This window comes from Cutaneotrichosporon oleaginosum (genome assembly GCF_008065305.1).
Source record: "Cutaneotrichosporon oleaginosum strain ATCC 20508 chromosome Unknown ATCC20508_contig02, whole genome shotgun sequence".
In the NCBI taxonomy this organism is placed as follows: Eukaryota; Fungi; Basidiomycota; class Tremellomycetes; order Trichosporonales; family Trichosporonaceae; genus Cutaneotrichosporon; species Cutaneotrichosporon oleaginosum.
In genome coordinates, this window is record NW_027072171.1 from 1,563,743 (window position 1) to 1,584,404 (window position 20,662).

Genomic DNA, 20,662 nt, shown 5'->3' on the forward strand with positions numbered 1-20,662 from the left:
TTGCCCTCCTCCCTCCACATCCACATCCACGTCCACGTCCACGTCACTCGCATGACCATGACTCCTCTGTAACCTGTACATTTACTCACCCCGGTGTCTCTCTGCTTTCCGCTTCTTGCGCCTACTGCACACTCCTCCTTCCGTCACCACTAATGGCGTCCCCCGTCTCCTCCAACCCCACCCCGCTCGTGCGACCTGGACGTGCGCCCACTGCCGCTCCATTGCTTCCACCGGTAGCGCAACACCTCTCCCGCCGCGATCATGCGCGACCGCCACTCGCGTACAGGCCTCACCAAGTCTGAGTTTGAGCGCAAGGGCGGAGCCGGCGCCCACAACTGGGGCTCGCTTAACGACGAAGAGCGGGCCGAGCACGAGGGCCGTCTCGACGCCGAGCTGGAGACTGCCATGTTCGACGACGGCTCGGCCCCCGCCGACGGTGACAAGGTCGAAGACCTGCCCGAGCGCGAGACGCCCGCCGCGCCCCAACGCCGGATGAGCCAAGTGTCGGACCAGGAGCGTGCCGACGCCCTCCGTTACCGCGAGGGCGGGCTCAAGCAGAACGGTGTCGACCTCGCGAACATCGCCCGTACGAGCCACGGCATCGCCCAGAGCCCCCCCGCCAACTCTGTCCTCGGTACCAGCCCCCTTCGTCAGAAGTCGGGCTTCTCTGCTGTGAGTATGGTCGTGCGAGTGGACGAGCGATCCGTGCGCCCCGCCCCGCCCCAACCCCGGGTGCCGGGTGCCGGGTGTGACGATACACCCGGGGCGTGCCTTCTGAGCAATCTCGCGGGTCACAGCACGTCCCTCCTCGCCTCGATTGGAAAGCGCTGACACGTCGCAGCAGTGAGCAGCCATAGACTCATTCGCGCATCCGCGCTCAAACCACCAAACACACGTAATCGCATGGGGTCCGTAGCATGAAGTGTATAGTAGTTGAAGAACAGTAGTGAAAGATGAAAGAAGTCACCAGATCACCAGTTGGGGTTGTGAGTGGACTCACCGGAGTGAGCCGACGGATCGGCCAGGCAGCTCAGCGATCAGCGCTCCGCTGCGGAGTGCGCGAGTCGGCGAGTCAGGGGTCTGGAGTATTCTGGACGATGACGCCACCACGCATGCACCATAGACACACATTCGCTCCGACATCAAAGCGTACATGCGCGTACAGTCGTCTTCCCGACCGAGCACGCGAGCACGACATGGACTCGTGGACTCGATCCTATCCTGCCTGGCTGGCGATCTAGCGACTGGCGACTGACGACCGACTCGACATGCGGAATGTGAATGACGTCGGCCTCGGGATTGGACATGTGGCACATTGAATCGGCACGTACGTCGCATGAGTCAACAGTGCAGAGCGCTGAGAGGGGGGGACGAGGAGGCCAACAGATGCGCCCAGCAGATGCAGACCGGGAGAGGTAGTGGCCAAGGCTCCGAAGTAGAGACGGCTTTGAACGTTGTGGGCGTTGGCGTGGGACCGGGCCGGGCGCTGGGCCCGGCGGCGCGGCGAGTCCGTTGGATATCTGGCTGCCTTGGCTGATCACGGCAGAAAAGGTGGGAAGGTGGGAAGGTGGGAAGGTAGAACTGAGGCGGGACGTGTGCGGTAGCGGAGGCGACGGCGACGCGCGATGGAGAGGAAGGTGGTTGGCGTATACTGGATCACCTGGCAGCACCCTCAACCTCCAGAGCTCCAGACCTGTCACGGCGGCCTGGCTGGCTGGCTGGCTGGCTGGCTGGGAGGGAATGATTAGATCTACAGTATATAGCCAACGGACAATTCAACAATTAACAACTTGGGCACATGGCCACCAATGCCACCACCCCAGCACATGCTTCTCGGCATTACAGCTGACAGTCAAGCCATTCCATTCCATTCCATTCCGTCACCCACGAGCGCCTGTGTACCTCAACGCGCGACGCGCTCTGACGCGACCTCATTCAATGCGCGCCGCGTTCAGCGGCAATGTCCGCGCTCCCACTTTCACCACCCACAGTCACCCCGTTAGTCAGTCAGTCAGATTGCTTCCTCTCGACCACTCGCTTCGCCCCCATCCTCGCCGCTCACCTCCCACTAGACTGCTTCACACTCTTCATTAAACTCTCTCAAGAACCCTACACACACCTCAGCTGTCTGAAATAGTATTCATTGGCGTCGGTGGCTGCAGAGGAAAGGAAGGAGGAAACGACGAACTAGAGAAAACACCACAGGGTAACGGGAGGGAGGCGACGAAGCACCAGAGACAAAATGCGAGGCGAGATTGGGGAACAGGGTAGTCCCGAGTGATGCTGATTGCCGGGTCTCGTCGTTTATGCTCTCATCACACCTAGGCAGCCTCCTCCTTGGACTCCTCCTCCTTCTTGGGCTCCTCGGCTAATTGTCAGCAACTTTCCATACTCTGTAGATACTCACCGCTGTCCTGCATGTCAGAGGTCCAGAGCGTAAGGTTGTCACGCAGGAGCTGCATGATGAGGGTCGAGTCCTTGTAGGACTCCTCCGAGAGGGTGTCGAGCTCGGCAATAGCGTCGTCGAACGCCTGCTTGGCGAGGTGGCAGGCGCGGTCTGGGCTGTTGAGGATCTCGTAGCTGAAAAAGGTCAGCCAAAGAACTGCGTCTCTCAAGGCTCCCAAAAAGGCGCCCCCCTGGTCAAAACTCACTAGAAGACGGAGAAGTTAAGGGCGAGGCCGAGACGGATGGGGTGCGTCGGGGGGAGCTCGGTGACGGCAACGTCCGAAGCCGCCTTGTAGGCCTCAAGCGACTTGTCCGCCGAGTCCTTCCGCTTGTCACCAGTGGCGAACTCGGCAAGGTAGCGGTGGTAGTCACCCATCATCTTGTGGTAGAACACCTTGGACTCGCCCGAGGCGGCCGAGGGGATAAGGTGCTTGTCAAGAACCTCGAGGATGTCCTTGCAGATCTTGGCCAGCTCGGCCTCGATCTTCTCCCTGTAGGTCTTGATCATGGCGACCTGGGCCTCGTTGCCCTTCGACTCCTCCTTCTGCTCGATGGAGGAGACGATGCGCCACGAAGCACGGCGAGCGCCAATGACGTTCTTGTAAGCAACCGAGAGGAGGTTGCGCTCCTCAACGGTGAGCTCCTTGTCCGAGGAAGCGACGGCCTTCATGTTCTCGACCATCTCTGCAAAGGTGGTTAGATACGTGTGCTTACTTGCACATTTTGCCGCTCTTTTACTCACCCTCGTAGCGCTCAGCCTGCTCAGCAAGCTTGGCGAGGTAGACGGAGTCTTCGCGGGAGGTCGACATCTGTATGGAGGAGAAAAAAAAAGAGCGGTTGAAGGAGATGGATGAGCGGACAAAAGGAAGGTTGTCGATAGCAGCGAGGTAACGAGAGAACAAGAGAAGCGCGTCAGCACACATTTACGCACAGGCGGGGTTTTCGTTGCGCGAGCGGGAAGACCGGGGGGAGGTGGGGTAGGGGGAGGGCGGGGCGCGAAGCTCGAGTGCTGGGCAGCTCGGGTCGATGGCGCCTCTCAGAGCACTGCTTCCCACGATGCCGACAAGACGACCATCCACCCTTCTGCTTGCTCGCTCAAGCCACGCGCGCTCAGCCTCGATGCATTTCGCTTTTGAGGCTGCCGACATGGCCATAGCTCGCTTCGCAGTCGTCGGGACGCAACCGGACGCCAGGTGTCTTGTTCGCCCCGCCTTCCCCGAGCCTTCCGTGCCCTTCCCTGGCCGGCCACGTCACATCTTGACAAAGAAAGGAGGGTGTGTTTTGATACTCACAGTGATGCGATCTGGATTGTTGTATGCGTATTATGCAGGGGATTAGAGAGCGATGGGATGATAGAGTGGGTAAAACGATAAAAGCAGTGGGTGGATGAAACACGGTGGGATGGATGGGAACGCGACGTCAGCATGGCACTCAATTGGGGGAGGGGTTGGGTGGTGACGGATGGTGGGGGGAGGGGGGATTAGAGGGAAGATGGTTAGGGGGAGGAGGAGAGCCGACCACAGCACGATCACCGACACGCGTGTGACGTGGATGGCCGCCAATAATGCCCCGATAGCGTACATTGTCGCCCTCCGCGACCCGTTGCCTCGCCTACGCGTTGCACGTTCGGCGCGTAGGTGCGTAGAGGAGCACCTTGTGGGGAGAGGGCGCAATGATAGTGGAAAGGTGTGTTTGAGTGGGGACGCGCCCGCGCCTCCCCTTGAGAAGGGGGCGGTGAAGGGACCGGGTGCCGAGCCGCGAGGCGCTGCGAGAGGGAGATGGATGTTGAGAGCGGCTAGAGGAGCGGCGATGGGGTGGACGAATAGAGTGGCGATGGATGGGGGTAGGAGGGTGACTTACGAAGAGGTTTAGGGAGTGAGGGAGGGGAGGAGGAGGATGGAAGGAAGAGGAATAAGAGTTGTAGTGAGGTATGGAGAAGGAGTCAAAAGGCGGGGGGGTTGGGTGGTGGTGGGTGATGGTGGGTGGGTTGGTGGGTTGGTGGGTGGGTGGGGTGGCTGTAGGGAGGCGAGAGATGGGGGGGGGGAGGGGCGGCGAGTGCGGTGCGTTTTGGTGTGTGTGTGGGTGGTGTGTGGTGGAGGGGGGAGTGAGTCTAGGGGGGGAGGGCGGGAGCTAAATTGAAGTGGTGCTGTTGGCGCGTTGATGACTGGAGGCCTGGGGTGGTCTGTTGGTAGCCGCCGTGTGGTTGGTCCGAGTCGTGTCCGTTTCTGGCTTCTGGCTTCTGGGTAATGGTGGTGGGTGGTGGGTGGTGGGTGCTGGCCGTGCTGGGTGAGGGATCTCACTCTTGCTTTCGAGTTTGGCGGAATGCCCGGGGCGGGGCAGCTCGGATAGCCAGGGTGGAGATCACTGTGGTGCCCAAGGCGGGTCACCCAAGGACAGACGAGAAGAGGGGCGCGGATGGCTTCAAGTGTGCGTGTGTGGATGGTCCGTGCATGCAGCCCTCGCCTCTCCTCCTCCTTTGACAAGCCTAGCCCTCTCGTTAGGCCTCCCTGCCCACCTTGCTCAACGACAGGGCTTATCAGGGCACCATGTCCTCTTGCCCTCGGATGACATGCCTTGGCATCGCCGACCTCTCTTTCGAATTCCCTGACACCTCCACCACCACCTCCCTGCTTTGCCTTGGATCCTTGGAGCCTCTATCGGTTGCCGTGCTTCTCCCGTCTTACCTGGACGGAACTGCGCCCTGAGCACAAACAACTTGTCGCGCCTGCCTGCGCGCCTGCGGGCTGCGGGCTGCCTCGGGCGTGGTGATTCGGGGTTTTGCAAGGGATCGCTTGTGTGGCGGCTCTGACATCAGGCACCTCTAGTCCAATCGGGTGGCGCGACACGTGTGGCTTCCAGGCCTAACGACAACGGCGATACGGCGACTTCGTGGTGCTGCGGGCTGCTTGGAACGAGGCGATAGGATGCGCCATGGCGCGATAGCAAGCTTGAGCGGTGACGTGCTGCATGCTGCCCGTGCTGGGCCTAGCTCGGTCTCAGCCCGTCGCTTGGCCCGAAGTCCGTGCCGTGCATTGTGCTTTGCCTGCGTGCTGCGTGACGTGTACATTGCATACGCGTACCCCTCTCACGACGTTGAGCTCTCGAGTTGCGCAGTGATCGCAAGTGAGATGACACGCGACACTACGTACGTCGCATCGTGTTATTGTTAGCTATGAGCATTGAGCATGTGTGATATAATATGATCGACATGAAAGTCCAGACTGGCTTCACAGTTGATAATTGAGCGCGTTCAGCAGAGTGACAATGAAATTGTGGCTCGTACCTGCTCAGCTGTTGCAGCTAGCAGCCAGCAGGCCATCTAGCCCAGCAGCTGGCCAACAGATCAGCAGACTCAGCGACGACCTGCTCATGTCTCATGTCTCAGTCCAGTCATGTCCGATCGGGCCCAGCGATGCCATCCGGAACAACAGCCGTGCGCCTCCAGCCACTATTCGATCCCCCATCCCAAGTCAACTCCGACTCCACCTCTCCTCTTATGTCTCCCTCGTCTCACCGCCTGTCTTTCAATTGTTGACATTCATTCAACTTGTGCATCTCTGCGTCCTCAACCACTGAAAACTACAAATTCAGCCGTACGATCACACGACGCGAGGCGCGATATTACAAGCTTAGGAACAGTGGCTTCATCCAGCAGGTTCGATCGCGGTATCTCGCACCTTACATCACACCCCACCCCACGGTACTCCCCCGCCGCCCCCCGCCCCCGGTCCGCTTTCGGCCCCCGCCCTCCGCCGGCCCGCGCCTGGCCGAGGTAGTGACGATTCGATTACAATCTCATCTTCGCCCAGCTGCCCACAAGCCTTGGCATTCTTTCTTTTACCTCTCCATCTCCACACCCACCACACCCATCCTCATCTCTTCCCTGTCCGGACGTGCACCCACATTTCCATCTCTCGCACTCGGTCTCCTCCGCCAGATTCTGGCCTCTTGATCTCTTCAACATTCAACACACACACAGCGGAGCTAGCGCCCACAGCCAAACGACTCGATGGCATCCAACATGGTGCCCCAAGTACGTAGTCGGCGCGCTTCCATCTCCCACGCCACCCTACTCTATTCTTCTTCATCCATCATGCTGACAGTTCAGGAGGAGCTCCCGGTTCTCGAATCATTCATCAACATTCGCAACCGCCTCACAGCGCTCAAAAAGGTAAGCATTGCGTCCATGCTTCCACTGTCCCCTGCCTTCCTTCCTCCTGTTGCGGCGGCGGGGTCGAGGTTAAGACGGGTATCGCACAGCAGGCACTGACATGTTCTCAGGACTCCACAAAGTTCATTCGCGCGCAGGATGTCCTAGCCATCTACAAGGAGATTGTGAAGCAGTGTGAGTCGTAGCCACCAAACTCGCCACTTGACGCAACGCTTACACATGCAGTGGGCAAGCTCACGGACATCCGCGAGGAGCGCACTGAGGGCTCATCAAGCATCAACACTCCCATACCTGGCGGCTTTGAGCCCAACCGCGTCGACACCATCATCGCCGATGTCTTCTCTCTCATCAGCCTCATGTTCCTCACCGTGGGCAAGAGCCGCGAGAGCCCAGCAATTTATGGCCAGATCGCCAGCATGCGGGTGAGTTGTAACCCGGGTCAATATTGTCTACGTCGCTGACCCCTCGCAGCAAATACTGACTCATCTTGATGAGTCGGGCATCTACACCGAGGCATATCTCCAGGGTTTCAAGGACCGAATTGATCAGCTTCGCGACATTATCAAGCACGACCGTGATGAGCAGAAGCACCCCGAGGCCGTCCTCAAGTACATGTCCTGGAAGCTCGACGGCAATGGTGCGTGGCTGCCTTGCCTCGACAACTGTCGCTAATGTACCAGACGCCATCCTTAGGAATCTCATGGAGTCGCTCGGTGTGCTCAACGTCGAGCTCGTCCCCATTCACAACCGCTTAGTGGCCATGCGGAAGCAGCTCATCGCCCTTGCCAGTCAGCCAAAGGTTCCCAAAACCGAGTTGAAGCCCATTGTGGAGGAGCTCCGTAAAATTGACTCGTGGGTGACACATCGGTGCACGTTGCTGACGGTGACAGGAAGCGTGTCGACGGCAAGTTCCTCGGCCCTGGCGGCTCGTCCGTGCCCGAAGGACAGGCACTTCTCGGAGGCATGATTGACTCGTGCTTTGAGATCGTGCAGGACATTAAGGCGCGTGAGGCGCAGGACGAAGTCAGCCCGCCACTGCGGCCCATCTACGAGCGACTCTCCCAACTGGTGCAGCAACTCGAGCAGCTGAGTGAGTACCATGGTGTGAGAGGTGGGCATGCAGTTGAGGACGGGCAGGTATGCGACACGCGTGCGGCTGGGCAGGCCCCGACGCATGCACGGCTCACGCGTGGCCTGTGTGAGAGACTATCCTCTGTGTCTGGTCCGGACACCGGGCGCGCCTTTCGTCGCTGTTTACTTGCACGCTATGGCCTCGGACCGATGCTTGGCCTCTACGGGCGGTCTCGTCCACCCATATTTCCGAACGTCCACATTGCTGACCCCAGCTCTCACTCACCGTTGGACGCTGCGCGAAACGGATCTGTATAAGTGAGTCTACCACTCCAACAGCGCACTGACAACTAGCTACCTGCTGCAACTGCGCGAAATTGACTCCAAGCGTGTCGACGGCAAGTTTGTCAATGCCGCAGGAGAGAAGGCTGAGGGCCAATACGTATGTCGATTGATGTCTTCGCTCCCTGCTGACTGCAGGTTCTTCTTTACCTCCTGCGCAGGTGTTACGGCCTCATCTATCGCCTGATGGCCGAATCTGAACCCATCTCGGAGGAGCTGATGCCGGTGGTGAGTCGGAGACCCGAGCCGTTTGCATAATTCAGTGTCTGACGTACAGGCCAACAAGCTATCAACCATCAAGAAGTGCCTCAACGAGGTGCTGAAGTACGGCGGCCCGTACAGCCCGCGAGACCTTTACCCCTATCACATGGCGTTGCATCAGATCGATACGCTCCGCAAGGACGGCAAGTTCCTCGCCGACGACGGCAGTGTTCCAGAGGGTCAGGCGATCCTCAACGCGCAGCTGTCCGAGGCGCACGAGCTTCTCGAAATGCTCAAGGAGAGCATGTCTGACGATGACGACGACAGCGACGAGTAGGAAATACTCGGCGCCGCGGGGTGATGGCGGGAGATGAGCAGTGGCATTGGACTGACGCTTGCTCAGACGGCGTTGTACTATTGATAGCTAGTAAACATGCATGCAACGGCTTATACTCAGGCAGGGAATGCGAAGTGGTCCAAGGCCTGGGTGCCAGGGTCGCCACGGGGCCTGCCTCGTGATTGCCGTTCTTATGGTGCTGTTGCACTGTTGATCGACCTCGTGCCTCGAGCATCTCACATCATCCACAACCGCGGCGAGACGAGTCAGAAGGTGCACGATACGTGAGACGAGATTCGGAGACGAGCACACCAAAGACAAGTCATCGAGGGGGAGAGTGACTAGTCACGTGATCTGTTTTGCCACCCACTAATTTTCCTCTCCTTCCGCCTTCTCCCAATGCATAGAAGCAAGGGCGATGGAAGAAAGTCGAGGCTCAATGCATGACATCCCTCTCAGATGCATGAAAAGGAGCTGCATGCATGCAGAATTGGCAGGAAATTGAAATTAGCTGCTTGTTTTAGGCCTTTGAAGCTCCATGAATGCATGCATTTGCCAATCGTGGAGCACATGAGCACACTCAAGTGCACGCATTGCCAATTGCGGAGTATGAGGCTTTCTGAAGGTGTGGATTGATGCACATTGCAGGCTGCTTTGGGTGCATCTGTAAATGGCAGGAGGTCATGGGACCAATGGGGGACAAAGGCCTGGATCTGTGTGGTGGGCAGGGAAGGCAGAGGGACAGTTGGTGGGGGGTGGAGGATAAAAGAGTGGACAGGGACATGCATCCTCCTTCTCCCCATCTCTCTCATTCCTCTCACTTCACATCACTCCACCCACCCCACACCACCCATCAACCACCCCACATCCTCCCCCCATTCTCTCATTTCACTCTCCTCGATAGCACTCAGCTTCCCCCTCCCCCCATCCACTGCATATCATCCTCTCCCACCTCGCTTTCTGCTCTTGAGCATCCTTTATCTCACTTTTGCCACCACATCTGAAAAGTGAAAACTACACAGGCACACACCTTTTGTCCGAGCCCTGAGCCCCTCGTTTGCTTCCGCCGCCACGACCTCTCACCTCCACCACCGCCTCCTGACTTTTGGTATCAACAATGCCGCGCCTCGAGAATAACCTCTCGGACGACGACTATGACGAGCTGGCCTCCGCCAGCGGCAGCGACGATGATGTCAAGCCTTCGAACAGCACCATTGGCCAGATCCTCAAGGGCATACTCGACGAGCCACGCTTCAAGACGGTCACCATGAAGTCATTGTTTGGTGAGTACCGGCGCGCCCTCGACGTGTATGCCCCGTGGCGTGTGGCGTGTGGCGGATCGCGCGACCGAATCTGACACCCAGAGCTCATCCAGACGGGTACCGTCGACCTCAATCCCGACTACCAGCGAGATGTCGTGTGGCCCGACGCGCGCCAGGTCAAGCTCATCCAGTCGTTGATGCAGGTACGGTCTCCCCCCCCCCCCCCACCCCCCCCCCTGGGTCGCGCTGACGCTAGCACTACTACGTTCCGCCGGTCATTTTCGCCGTCCAGATGAACGAGGACCTCGGCATCGAGGTGCGCGTCTGCATCGACGGCAAGCAGCGTTGCACCTCGATCCAGCGCTTTATTGAAGGCCGTATCCCCTTCATCTCGCCCAACACACGCGAAAAGTTCTGGTACACGGACTGCCCGGGCCAGAAGGGCGGCAAGCCCCTTCCCATCGTCCTGAAACAACGGTTCGACCAGCTCAGTATACAAGTCGTCGAGTACCGTCACTTGGACATCCACCAGCAGCGCGACATCTTCCGTGAGTCCCCGAGCCTTTCATCGCTGACCGACAGAGCGTGTGCAGCTCGGCATGCCGCTCTCCGCTGCCGAGAAGCTGCAGGCACTCGGCGGCCACTGGTCCACCTGGATCACGCAGCTCGAGAAGAAGTACATCAATGCCAACGGCGGCCTTAAGGACACACTGCCAAAGTTTGACGTTACTCGCGGCCGTCCATTCCAAATTCTGGCTTCGCTCGTCATGATGGTGTACGACCCCGAAAGCAAAACAGTGCCTCACAGCACGACGATGACCAAGTTCCTTGAGCGTGGCGACAAGCCGGAACGCTCGTTCCAGCTCAAGGTCGAAATGACACTGTCCATCTTCGTCGCCATCTCGACCGACTACTACGACGTCGCATTTGGAACCATCGAGTCGCGTGTGGCCCCCGTCGGTGAGTTCGCTGTGATGCTTGACGTAAGATCACGCTGACACCCAGAATTCATGGGCATCGGACTCCTCATTTTCAAGCGTATGAACTCGTACGGCATGTTGCGCCTCGCCAAGGAGATCACCAAGATGCGTGAACATCTCCGTGACGACTTCCGCGACATCCGCGCCAACACGAACCTGTTCAAGGCCATCTACGCGTACATTGAAACGGTGCCTGCCGGCAAGCTGCCCGGGGAGACGTCAGCGCGCGAAGAGTTCAGCGGCGCGGGGAGCGACGACGAGGCGCAGCAAGAGCGCATCCGCAAGCGGCAGCGCGAGGAGGACCGCGATGGGAACTACTACGACGCCGCTGCCGCGCGCGGCGAGGAGTCGGTGGTCGCCGCAGGCCTGCGCTCTAAGAAGCAGAAGAAGAAGAAGAACAAAGACAAGGACAAGGAGATGTCGCCCATCAAGCGCTCGCCGGGGTCGACCCAGACAGCGCCCCAGCTGGTGGCGGACCAGCTGGTCCAACCGCCGCCCGCGTACGTGCCGCGCCCGCAAGCACCGGCGCCTCCCGTGCAGGCTCCACGGCCCGCGCCCATAGCCATGGACCACGGCGCCGCGTACGCGCCCGCGTTGCCGGTCGACCATTCGCATATGCAGAATCGCTCGCCGCCGCAGTACAATGTCTCGACCTACCGAAACCAGGCGTTCAACCACCCGAGCTACGGCTACCAGCAGCCGCCATACGGACGTCGCTAGCATGATATATGTGTGAGATCAAACCCCGCAAAACCATGAAAATGCCCGCAGCCAGTACCGGGCGTTTCGGAGCACCATGCTCTTTCACTTCCACATCACTTCCACATCCTACACCACCGTCTCACATGTACCAATAGCGCTTTTTGGTTTGTGTAGTATTCAATGCACCAGTTCGTTTTGACTTGGGTCTGGGCTGGTCATAGAAGTGCCTTTCTTCCTTGTAAAACTCGCTCCCCGCACATGCACTCGAGATGTAGGTACAGCATGCATGAAGCTCGACGCCCTATGAACAGTAGCCACATGCAGTGCCGCAGACCTCTACGCCCCACTGACATGGTCGTACTGACTGGTCAAGTGACGACCTCCACCAGCGTGCCTGGCCTCAAACTGGGCGGACTTTTCAGAAATTCGGCGATTCGCGCCACTCCGCGATCCGCGATCCGCGATCCGCAATCCTCTTCTCATCTCCTCACTCACACGATGGCGACAGAACCACCCCCTTCGGGGCCTGCGCCGCCTGCCGCACCGGCAGCCGCATCGACCAAGCCCTCGATCCCCGTCCCCGAAAAGCCGCTCGTCGGCCATGGACCCCGCCTCCCACCCCCGCCGCTTGAGGGCTGGCGCGGCGTGCTGCAGTACACCGGCCTCCCGCGCGGCGTCTTGACATGGAAGCCCAAGCTGCCTGGGCCCAAGATGACCGTGTTCCTCGGCGTCGTCGGCGGCCTCACGTACCTGTACTACGACGACCGGTCCAAGGCCAAGGCCATTCGCGAAGAGTACATCGCCAAGGTGCAGCACTATGCCAAAGAGCCGACGGTCGGCAGCCTCGATGTGCCTCGCAAGGTGCTTGTGTATGGTGCGCGATGGCCTGAGGACGACGAAGCGAATCGCGCGCTCGTCTACTTCCGGAAGTACATCAAGGTGAGTTGAGCGGGTGGTGGACGCCAGCCTCCGTCTGACCCCAGCCCTACCTCGTCGCCGCCGCCGTCGACTACGAGCAGGTCGAAGCGCCGTTGTACGGCTCGATTGCGCGCATCGTGCGCGCCGACGTGCTTCGCAAGCGCCGCGAAGCGCTCGGCCTCCAGCCGCGCCCGCAGGAGGCCAACCTCGGCGTGCCGCCGCAGGTCGCCGCGCTGTCCGCGAAGAGCGAGGACCAGCGGTGGCTCGAGGGCGGCGTGGTTCTCGTCGGCCGCCCCGCGCTGAAAGAGTATCTTGCCGGCCTGCGTGCCGGGTGGCGCAACGGCGTGGACGCATGGACGTGGGAGAAGGAGATCGAAGACCAGCTCGAGTGGGACACGGTCTTCCAGACGTGGGTGGAGCCCACGCCGACGCCCGAAGGCGTCGACCCCGCCGTCGCGCCCGCGCCCGCCGCCGCGCGCACGTCCCTTTTCCGCCGCGCCCCCCCCGCCCCCACCGCCGCCGTCGGCCCCGGCGCCGCCGTCCCGCCCCACCTGCACGCGCCCCCCTCCCCGCTCCCGCCCCACCCGCCCCTCCTCCTCGTCCCGTGGACGAACTACCTTGGCTTCGCGCAGATCCCGTACATGATCTACAACTTCTTCACGGAGCGGCACCGCGTGCGCGAGGGCGCCGAAGCCGCATATGCACTGATCACGAACCAGACGCGCGCGTTCGAAGGCCCCTCAAAGTCCACGGACGCCGACGCACACCTCGCCCCCGAGCTGCCGGCCGACACCGACTTTGGCGCCGACACAGAGCGCTTCTACAAGAAGGACTACGAGAACGTGCCCGCCCGCCAGGCCAAGCAGCGCCAGGACTACTACCGGACCCTGGCGGAGCGGCTGGAGAGCGCGCGCCAGTTTGCGCGCGGCGAGCGCGAGCTCACGGACGAGGAGAAGGCGACGGACAAGCCCGTCGTCACTGAGGACGACTTGCGCGCCGAGCGCCGCAAGCGCGAGCTCCGGTGGCGCGGGGGGCGCGAGGGCTGGGAAATTGTCCGCCCATCTACCCCCGTCGCGTGGGACGATGCGTGGGCCGGCTGGCTGCGCGTCTTCGACGCCAGGACCGCAGACGAGATTGCCGAGGCCGAGCGCAAGCGCACCGCCGCCATGGAGAAGTAGGAGTAGACATTATGCACAGTTCTTGCCAGGGTACGACGTTAATTGTGACGGTGCTGCGGTGTAGGTCAGTCAGCGGTGAGGCGGAGCGTTAGCGCGTCCAGATGTCGTCCTCATAGCCTGTCTCAATATCGTATACATATCTATCTGTGCCGTAGACACGATCTCGCTCTACACACTCGTGTCCATCGACATGACGTCCTTCTTGTCCACGTCCTCCTCCTCCTCGCCGAACATCATGCCGTTCGTCTCGCGCGCGTACGCCGCGCTGCGGTCCACATCCAGGAAGTAGCGGTAGGCGGTGCGGATGTCGTCGACGTCGACCTGGGCGCTTTTACGGCGCTGCGCAACGAGCTGGCTCGGCGCAATGAGGTTGAGCGCGTAGCGCAGCGACGTGTCGCCGCCCATTTTGGCGAGCAGCTCGAGGCCGTCGAGCGACAGCCGCACGTCCTCCTCATCCGCGCGGATTTTCACAATCTCACGGATCTCGCCCTCGGCGTACTTGCCCGTAGAGATGATCAGCGTGCGGTCGAGCAGGTCGGCGGGGATGCCGTGCGGGCTCTTGTACTTGGTGCCGCGGATGCGCGTGATGCCGCGGTTGCTGGCCATGACGACGAGCGGGGCCAGCTCGCCTTCGAGCGCGCGGTTCAGGAACGAGAAGCACTCGATGTCCAGCATGTGCACTTCGTCAATGAAGAGCACACCGGGGACAATCTCGGCCTTGCCCTCCTCGCGCCACTCGCCGACCTTGGCGTTGATCTGGTCGCGCAGCTCAGGCTTGATCTCGCCTGTGTCGCCGGCGAAAAGCGCCAGGAAGCCCTGCGTCCGCGAGTTGATCACGTCAATCTCGTGCAGCGACACCGTGTGCACCACCTCCTTGCGGGTCTGCAACTCGCCGTCGGGGCATGCCACGAACTTGGTCTGCTGTCAGCTCTCTCCACTCGCACTGGCTCACGTCTGCGCCCATCGCGTCGTAGTCCTTTGCCCGCCCAAAGCTCCGCCCGAGCTTGGATATCCTCCCGCTAGCCTTGTCGATGCTGATAACGTCGCCGGCGAGCACCTTCTCCTTTTGCAACTGGTCGATCATCTTGGAGCCGAGGTCGTACACCGTCTCCATGTCTGTCGTCTTCAGCGTCAAGCGGCCTGTCTTGGTCGCCTGATGTCAGCTATACCCTTATGCCGTCTCGCAAACTCACGCCAGTGACACTCCGGTCGACCTGGATCTCGACAACCTCGCCCTCGATCAACTCGGTCTCCTCCTTGATGCGCACACCGATGGCGCGGCGGAACGCCTGCGTGAGAGCCTCCGTCTTGCTCATCTCGAGGCTGAACACCTCAGATGCCGTGAGGTTGACAAATGGCACGTCGGCGCCAAGCGTCTGCGCCATGCCCATCGCGATAGCCGTCTTGCCCGTGCTCGGCGGGCCCGCGATGAGGATCGCGCGGCCGGCAATGCGGCCCTCCTGCACCATCTTAAGAATGACACCGGCGGCCTTGCGCGCCTTGCCCTGCCCAATCATGCCCTGCGCCGAGTCGCGTGGCTCGAGGTTGGCGTCGAGGCCGAGACCATGGATGTGCGAATGCGCGCCTACTGTCAGACTTCCAAGCGCCGAGGAGCTCACCAATGCGCTCCATCTTCGTCACGTCCTTCATGGAGGTTGGCTGAATGGAGATGTTGGCAGCCTAAGGTCAGCTAAATCCAAAGTCCTGTGCGCACCATTTTGACGAGCTTTGTCGTGGCTGTGGATGTCGAGGAGGAGTGAGGAGTCAGTCACCGCTGTGTTGCTGCGAGCTTGTGCTCGAACTCTGAACATCATTCATGCTGAATTGCTTCCGTGGGCGACAACACGTGACTGACCTCCACCACCTTGAGATTTCTGCGAACCCAGTACTCCGCGACAACACTACACAATCCCCGTCTCACCAATATGGAGTCAAGCCCGATGGTCGAGAAGATGTTGCTGGTAGACGAGGCTAAGCAGGCTGAGAAACCTGTTGCCAGTGGCGACGCCGCCGCCGTGGCCGCCCCGCCTGTCCAGCCGGAAGCATCAAGCTCCCGCCCGCCACGCCAGAGCAAGGAGGACGAGCCCCAGGAGCCGCTCGAGGAGCTCCTTCGCCGGCGAACAACAATCATTAAGGAGGGTGATAACGTTCTGCTCCGTCTTCCCAGCGACACTGTCAAGGCGGTAGTCGCGACAAAGGAGGGTCTCGTGCAGCTGGGCAAGTTCGGCGCATTTCCCGCCAAGTACCTCGTCGGCCTGCACTACGACATCACCTACGAGATTGTGCCAAACCCTGACGCGCCCGCCGACGCCGATGAGGCCGAGGTTGGGGAGGAGGCGGTTTTTGGGCAGGCGAAGGGGAAGAAGAACAAGAAGAAGGGCGCGAAGAAGGGCGGCAAGGGTGACGCACCTGGATTCAAGAATATGCTGCGGCCCTTGCGGCCGCGCGGCATGGTTGATGCTGTCATAGGTAAGTCAGCAGGTGGTCATACGGCTGACATGCAGACGACATCAAGGAGACGAACGAGTTCATCGACGACTCCGAGGAGAACCGAGGCGCCCTCTTGACGCAGGATGAGATCAACGAGCTCAAGGCGCAAGGCGTTGGCGCGGAGGAGATGATTCGGCGGCAGATGGAGAGGCATGAGCAATTTGAGCTCAAGACCGACTTTAGCAAGGAGAAGTGGCGCAAGCGGAAAGAGAAGAAGTGAGCTCGCCTCTTTGCAGTGCATAAGCTGACAGCAGGTATCTGCAGACTATTCACCCTCTTGCGCCATCAAGCATCAACGTCGTGAACCACTACGCGCAGCGGTCAGCGCAGAGCATTCTCTTCCTGCGCGAGGACACCCTCTCGCAGCTCCTTAACCTGAGCAATGTCCGCCCCGGCGGCCGCTACCTCGTGGTGGACGACACCGGTGGCCTGGTGACGGCAGCTCTCGCCGACCGCATGGGCTGCGAGGGCCGCATCCTACTCTTCACGGACGCAGACTCGCCGCCCGCGTGGGGCGTGCTCAATGTCATGAACTTCAGCGAGCGCGAGCTTGCGTGCATCAAATGGCTGAACTGGATGGAAGCCGATGAGGAGTATGAGCGCCCAGCGCCACCAGGAGAGGACGGCATGCCGGCTATCGCCGAGGCGAAGACGGCGGCCAGGTTGAGACGCCATCGAGCTCAGGTGGCCGAGTTGAACGCGACGCGCGCCGAACTGCACGCTGGCGGATGGGACGGAATTGTCCTCGCCACCGAGATGTCACCCATCTCCGTTATTAACCGCCTCACGCGTTATCTTGTTGGCTCGGGGACACTCACTGTGTACTCGCCGTTCCAACAGGTGCTTGCCGAGACGCTCCAGTACCTTCGCAAGAACCCTCATTACCTCGCCACGCAGCTCACCGAGTCATGGTCCCGTACATATCAGGTGCTTCCGGGACGCACCCACCCACTTATGACGACGAGCGCAATGGGAGGGTATCTTCTTCACGCAACTAGCGTGTGAGTCTGAAGGGCTGTTAGCCTCGATGAAGCTGACAGCAGAATTCCATCTTCTTTCGTGCAGGAGAGCCACCAGCGGCATATCAAGCGGCGGAAGAAGGCCAATGGCGCTGCAGAGGGAGCAGGCGAGGCCAAGGAGGAGTAGCAGTAGTTGATCATGCTTTGCATATGGGTTCATGGGTTGTTTGCCTGTTATCAGGTGGCTGAGCGCCTTGGTGCGAGGTGCGGAGGATGACGCGATGACCACGTGGTGGGTGGCCAAGGTCAAGTTCATGTCCACAATCGACGATCGCTTGACTTGAAGCATCGATCACATCACACACTGCACTATGGACGCCAAGCCAGGCCTCTTCTCGGGCCTTAGCTTGCGCCGCCCTCCACAGACCGGGACGATTGCGCATCCCCTTCTCGGCGCTGGGTCGCCCGAGTCGGACGGCGACCGTGAGCTCAAGGAGCTGCCCTATAAGCCCCGACAGCGCGCGCCCTCACCAGCGAGCCCAGCACGAAGCGCCGCCGACCCGCCGAGCACGCAGCCACAGCCGGCCCCCCCAGCGATAACTACAAGCACAGTCGCTGCGTTTGCGCCCGAAGAAGCTGGTGCCGCTGGGCGGCTGCAGCTGCAGAGCCTCAAAGCGGCCGCACAGCGTATCGGGCTCAACAATGGGAGCATGGGAATGGGCATGGTCGACTCCCTATTCGAGAAGGGCGCGCGCGTGCGCGCCGATGGCGACTGGGCTGACCTCTTCAAAGCTCTTACCACTGGCAAGGTGAGTACTTGAGCGGACAGGGCTAACGACAGGCGATCATCCTCCTCCCCTCCTCGCCCGCGTCGAGCTTGCCCATGACACCACAGACGCTACGTGACCACATTGCTTTCCTATCGCCCGCGCTTTCCACTCCCTCCGGGCCAGCAAGCGTACTGGTCACCCTCTCCGGCCTAGTGGGATCGCTGCAAAGTGGCACTGTGACCTTCGAGTCATGCGTTCCCGCCGACTCTCAGCTCCTCCATGCCCTCCGGCAAGAGGAATATCGCGCAGACGTCCTCAGTCGCCTGCGCCCGACCCACCTCGCCGCGCCCACGCTTTCCTCCCCCCTCCCCTCACCCTATCCAGCCTTCAGCCTCGCGTCGGAAAGCACGCCCCTTGCGTTCCCGCCGCTCGGGCGAGGTGCACCCGAGAAGCGCCCCGATCCCCGCCGATACCCCTTCATGTCTTTGTTTGGGAGCAGCTCCAGCACACCACGGACTGCCGGCGCACTGAGCCCGGACCGGCCCGCGAGTCCCAACGCCAGCGGACGCAGCTCGCCGAAACCAAGCGTGCTCAGCCTGGAGGACGACCATGGCGATGGCTATTCTGTCATCGCATACGTGATCGACCGCGGGATTCGGTACGCCGAGGTGCACAAGGCACTCATCACGGCTGTCCGTGGCGCCGTTCGCACAGAGCTCGAGGGTTTGCCAGATCGCGTGATCGACAAAGTGCTCCGCTTCGTCACTGGCTCCGTGTGCCCCGCCTCAGGCGACTCAGCCCTCCTCAAGGCACATCACCACGCCCTCGGCGGTGATAGCGACGTACCCCTTGATTTTTCAAATCCGACACTTGCGGGCGAGAGGTCTCAAGACTTCATGGAGGGCGTGTATGATGACCTCGTGAGGCACTTCCGCGCCGAGGGACCCAAGAAGTGGGAGCACGATGAGGAGGCACACGAAGGATATATCGAGGACGAGGCGGGCGATGGAACAGAGCGCGTTGAGGCCCTCGTGTGCCGGCTGCTGCACAACCGCATCTTTTCGCCGCTCAACTCTGACGACTCGAGACACGATGAGGCTCTTGCCAGCCGCATCGCCGCGCTCAACATGCTCGACCTAAGTCTCGACCATCTCGGGCTCATTACACGGCCTTCAGGCGAGGCGGATAAGGGTGCCGTTGCGCGCGGTCTCGCCGAGCTCGTGGACGACATTGGTCGAGGTGAGGATAGACGTTGAACAGGAACTGATGACAGAACTGCAGAAGCTCTCAAGGGCCAACTGCCTTACGCCCAAGGACAAGGCAGACGTGCTCGTCCATGCCCATACGATTGCTGTTGGTGAGTTCAACAGCCACAGAAGGTACTAACTCTAGACGGGCTGGCACGGTTGCCACGCATAGATCTTAGACCTGAAGGTGAACCGTATATCCCGGAGGAGCCGGAGACCGTCCCCGAGAGCGACACACCCGAGCTGCGCGTCTCAGATCCCAACGGCGAGGGGACGGAGCTCGTAGAGGCGGGGACACCGGGTGCCCCGACGCCTGAGCCCGCCGATGACAGCGCCGAGACCTCAGCAGGGGAAGAGGGAGCGAAGACGTTTGCGAAGACAGATGAGCCACGTGAAGCGACCGAGCAGGAGAAGAAGGCTGCGGCATCATTACAACCGGCCACCGAGGTTCCTGAGAAGCCCAAGCCTTCCACATCTGGCGCAGACCTCATTCTACCCCTCATAATCTTTGCGGTCGTTAAGGCCAATCCCCTGCAGCTCGCCTCCCAACTCATGTATCTCCGCCGCTACCGCTCTGCCATCTGCCTGGCCGGCGAGGCGTCGTACGCCATCGTGAATCTCACCGCTGTCGTCGAGTTCCTCGAACACGTCCAGCTCTCCGAGTTGGGCCTGGACTCGAGCGAGCGCGTAATGAGTGTGGCGGATCTCGCGCCCATCTCGCTGGGGGACATGGACGACGCCGCCATCGCCTCAGCCAGCAGCCGGATCAAGGGCCGCCTCCTGCCTGATCTGGCCGGCAGCGCAGCGGACGGCGCCACACGAGTGCTCGGCGCCGTGGAGGGCGGCATCTCCGTCCTGCGCGGCTTCATGTCGTCCGCGGAAGAGGAGAGGCCCACGGGTCGGCCACGGCAGAGCTCGACCTTCTCGCTTGCTTCCGTCACTGCGAGCGTCGCGAATATCGCTGCGGCGGCGAGCACGGCTGCGGCGCGTACGCGCTCACGCGCGTCGAGCGAAGCAGCGCAGCAAGGGCGCGAGCTCGTCGAGGTGCCTCCCGGCGCGCATAGCGACGAGGAGGGGCACGAGGGCGGGCGCGTGACGTCTCCAATCGAGGAGGAGGAGGAGCTCGATGAGCGCCCCTCGCGCGCCCGCTCAATCGTCAGCGTCAGCTCTATGATGCGCGATGGCTCGCGCGAGCGCGAGCGCGAGGGTGTGAACGCGCGCCTCTCCTCGCTCGGCGCCCGCTTGGCTGAGGGCGGCCCCGCGGCCTTGCCTGAGAAGCCCTCTACACCTGTTGTGACGGCGCCTCCTGGAGCTGGGAAGGACGGCTTCTTCGCGACGCTGTCCAAGCGCCGCTTGCCGAGGAGTCCGAGTGGGACGCTGCTCGCGCCCGACGATGGGCCGATTGAGCGCTTCATGACTTGCGAAGTGGGGGATATCCGGCTCAGCGAGGTGGGCACGCTGCTGCGCGACTATCGCCGCCTCGCAGCGGTTGTGACGCGGTTACAGGGACAGTAACGGAATGTACCGTATCCATAGAGGATGCATTCTAACACTACAACTACAGAGTAAAGACTACAATTAACCTGAAG

The 20,662-nt window shown here is 61.0% G+C and overlaps 8 protein-coding genes across 8 annotated transcripts; 6 read left to right on the forward strand and 2 right to left on the reverse strand.

Annotated features, from left to right (window-relative positions):
• Window positions 1-261: 261 nt before the first annotated feature.
• COLE_02320 (uncharacterized protein) lies at window positions 262-831 on the forward strand (the record flags this gene model as incomplete). Its single annotated transcript, XM_018423720.2, has 1 exon — window positions 262-831. The coding sequence occupies one exon, from the start codon at window positions 262-264 to the stop codon at window positions 829-831; it is 570 nt and encodes a 189-aa protein (XP_018277269.2).
• Window positions 832-2,321: 1,490 nt separating this feature from the next.
• COLE_02321 (uncharacterized protein) lies at window positions 2,322-3,254 on the reverse strand (the record flags this gene model as incomplete). The annotated part of the gene is made up of 4 exons (XM_018424849.1): window positions 2,322-2,368; window positions 2,408-2,580; window positions 2,652-3,129; window positions 3,188-3,254. The coding sequence occupies 4 exons, from the start codon at window positions 3,252-3,254 to the stop codon at window positions 2,322-2,324; spliced, it is 765 nt and encodes a 254-aa protein (XP_018277268.1).
• A 3,284-nt stretch (window positions 3,255-6,538) lies between these two features.
• Window positions 6,539-8,567, forward strand: COLE_02322 (uncharacterized protein; the record flags this gene model as incomplete). The annotated part of the gene is made up of 10 exons (XM_018425502.1): window positions 6,539-6,616; window positions 6,727-6,790; window positions 6,842-7,038; window positions 7,088-7,253; window positions 7,297-7,468; window positions 7,507-7,706; window positions 7,963-8,005; window positions 8,042-8,129; window positions 8,168-8,257; window positions 8,307-8,567. 10 exons carry the CDS (start codon window positions 6,539-6,541, stop codon window positions 8,565-8,567), a joined length of 1,359 nt encoding a protein of 452 aa, XP_018277267.1.
• A 1,554-nt stretch (window positions 8,568-10,121) lies between these two features.
• COLE_02323 (uncharacterized protein) lies at window positions 10,122-11,529 on the forward strand (the record flags this gene model as incomplete). The annotated part of the gene is made up of 3 exons (XM_018424664.2): window positions 10,122-10,377; window positions 10,412-10,789; window positions 10,835-11,529. The coding sequence occupies 3 exons, from the start codon at window positions 10,122-10,124 to the stop codon at window positions 11,527-11,529; spliced, it is 1,329 nt and encodes a 442-aa protein (XP_018274939.1).
• Window positions 11,530-12,009: 480 nt separating this feature from the next.
• On the forward strand, window positions 12,010-13,607 carry COLE_02324 (uncharacterized protein; the record flags this gene model as incomplete). The annotated part of the gene is made up of 2 exons (XM_018421049.2): window positions 12,010-12,450; window positions 12,495-13,607. 2 exons carry the CDS (start codon window positions 12,010-12,012, stop codon window positions 13,605-13,607), a joined length of 1,554 nt encoding a protein of 517 aa, XP_018274940.1.
• Window positions 13,608-13,775: 168 nt separating this feature from the next.
• On the reverse strand, window positions 13,776-15,257 carry COLE_02325 (uncharacterized protein; the record flags this gene model as incomplete). The annotated part of the gene is made up of 4 exons (XM_018421050.2): window positions 13,776-14,525; window positions 14,560-14,760; window positions 14,801-15,192; window positions 15,227-15,257. The coding sequence occupies 4 exons, from the start codon at window positions 15,255-15,257 to the stop codon at window positions 13,776-13,778; spliced, it is 1,374 nt and encodes a 457-aa protein (XP_018274941.2).
• Window positions 15,258-15,532: 275 nt separating this feature from the next.
• COLE_02326 (uncharacterized protein) lies at window positions 15,533-17,102 on the forward strand (the record flags this gene model as incomplete). The annotated part of the gene is made up of 3 exons (XM_018421609.2): window positions 15,533-16,076; window positions 16,112-16,313; window positions 16,352-17,102. 3 exons carry the CDS (start codon window positions 15,533-15,535, stop codon window positions 17,100-17,102), a joined length of 1,497 nt encoding a protein of 498 aa, XP_018274942.1.
• Window positions 17,103-17,427: 325 nt separating this feature from the next.
• On the forward strand, window positions 17,428-20,588 carry COLE_02327 (uncharacterized protein; the record flags this gene model as incomplete). Its single annotated transcript, XM_018424665.2, has 4 exons — window positions 17,428-17,865; window positions 17,898-19,065; window positions 19,100-19,183; window positions 19,219-20,588. 4 exons carry the CDS (start codon window positions 17,428-17,430, stop codon window positions 20,586-20,588), a joined length of 3,060 nt encoding a protein of 1,019 aa, XP_018274943.1.
• Window positions 20,589-20,662: the final 74 nt, after the last annotated feature.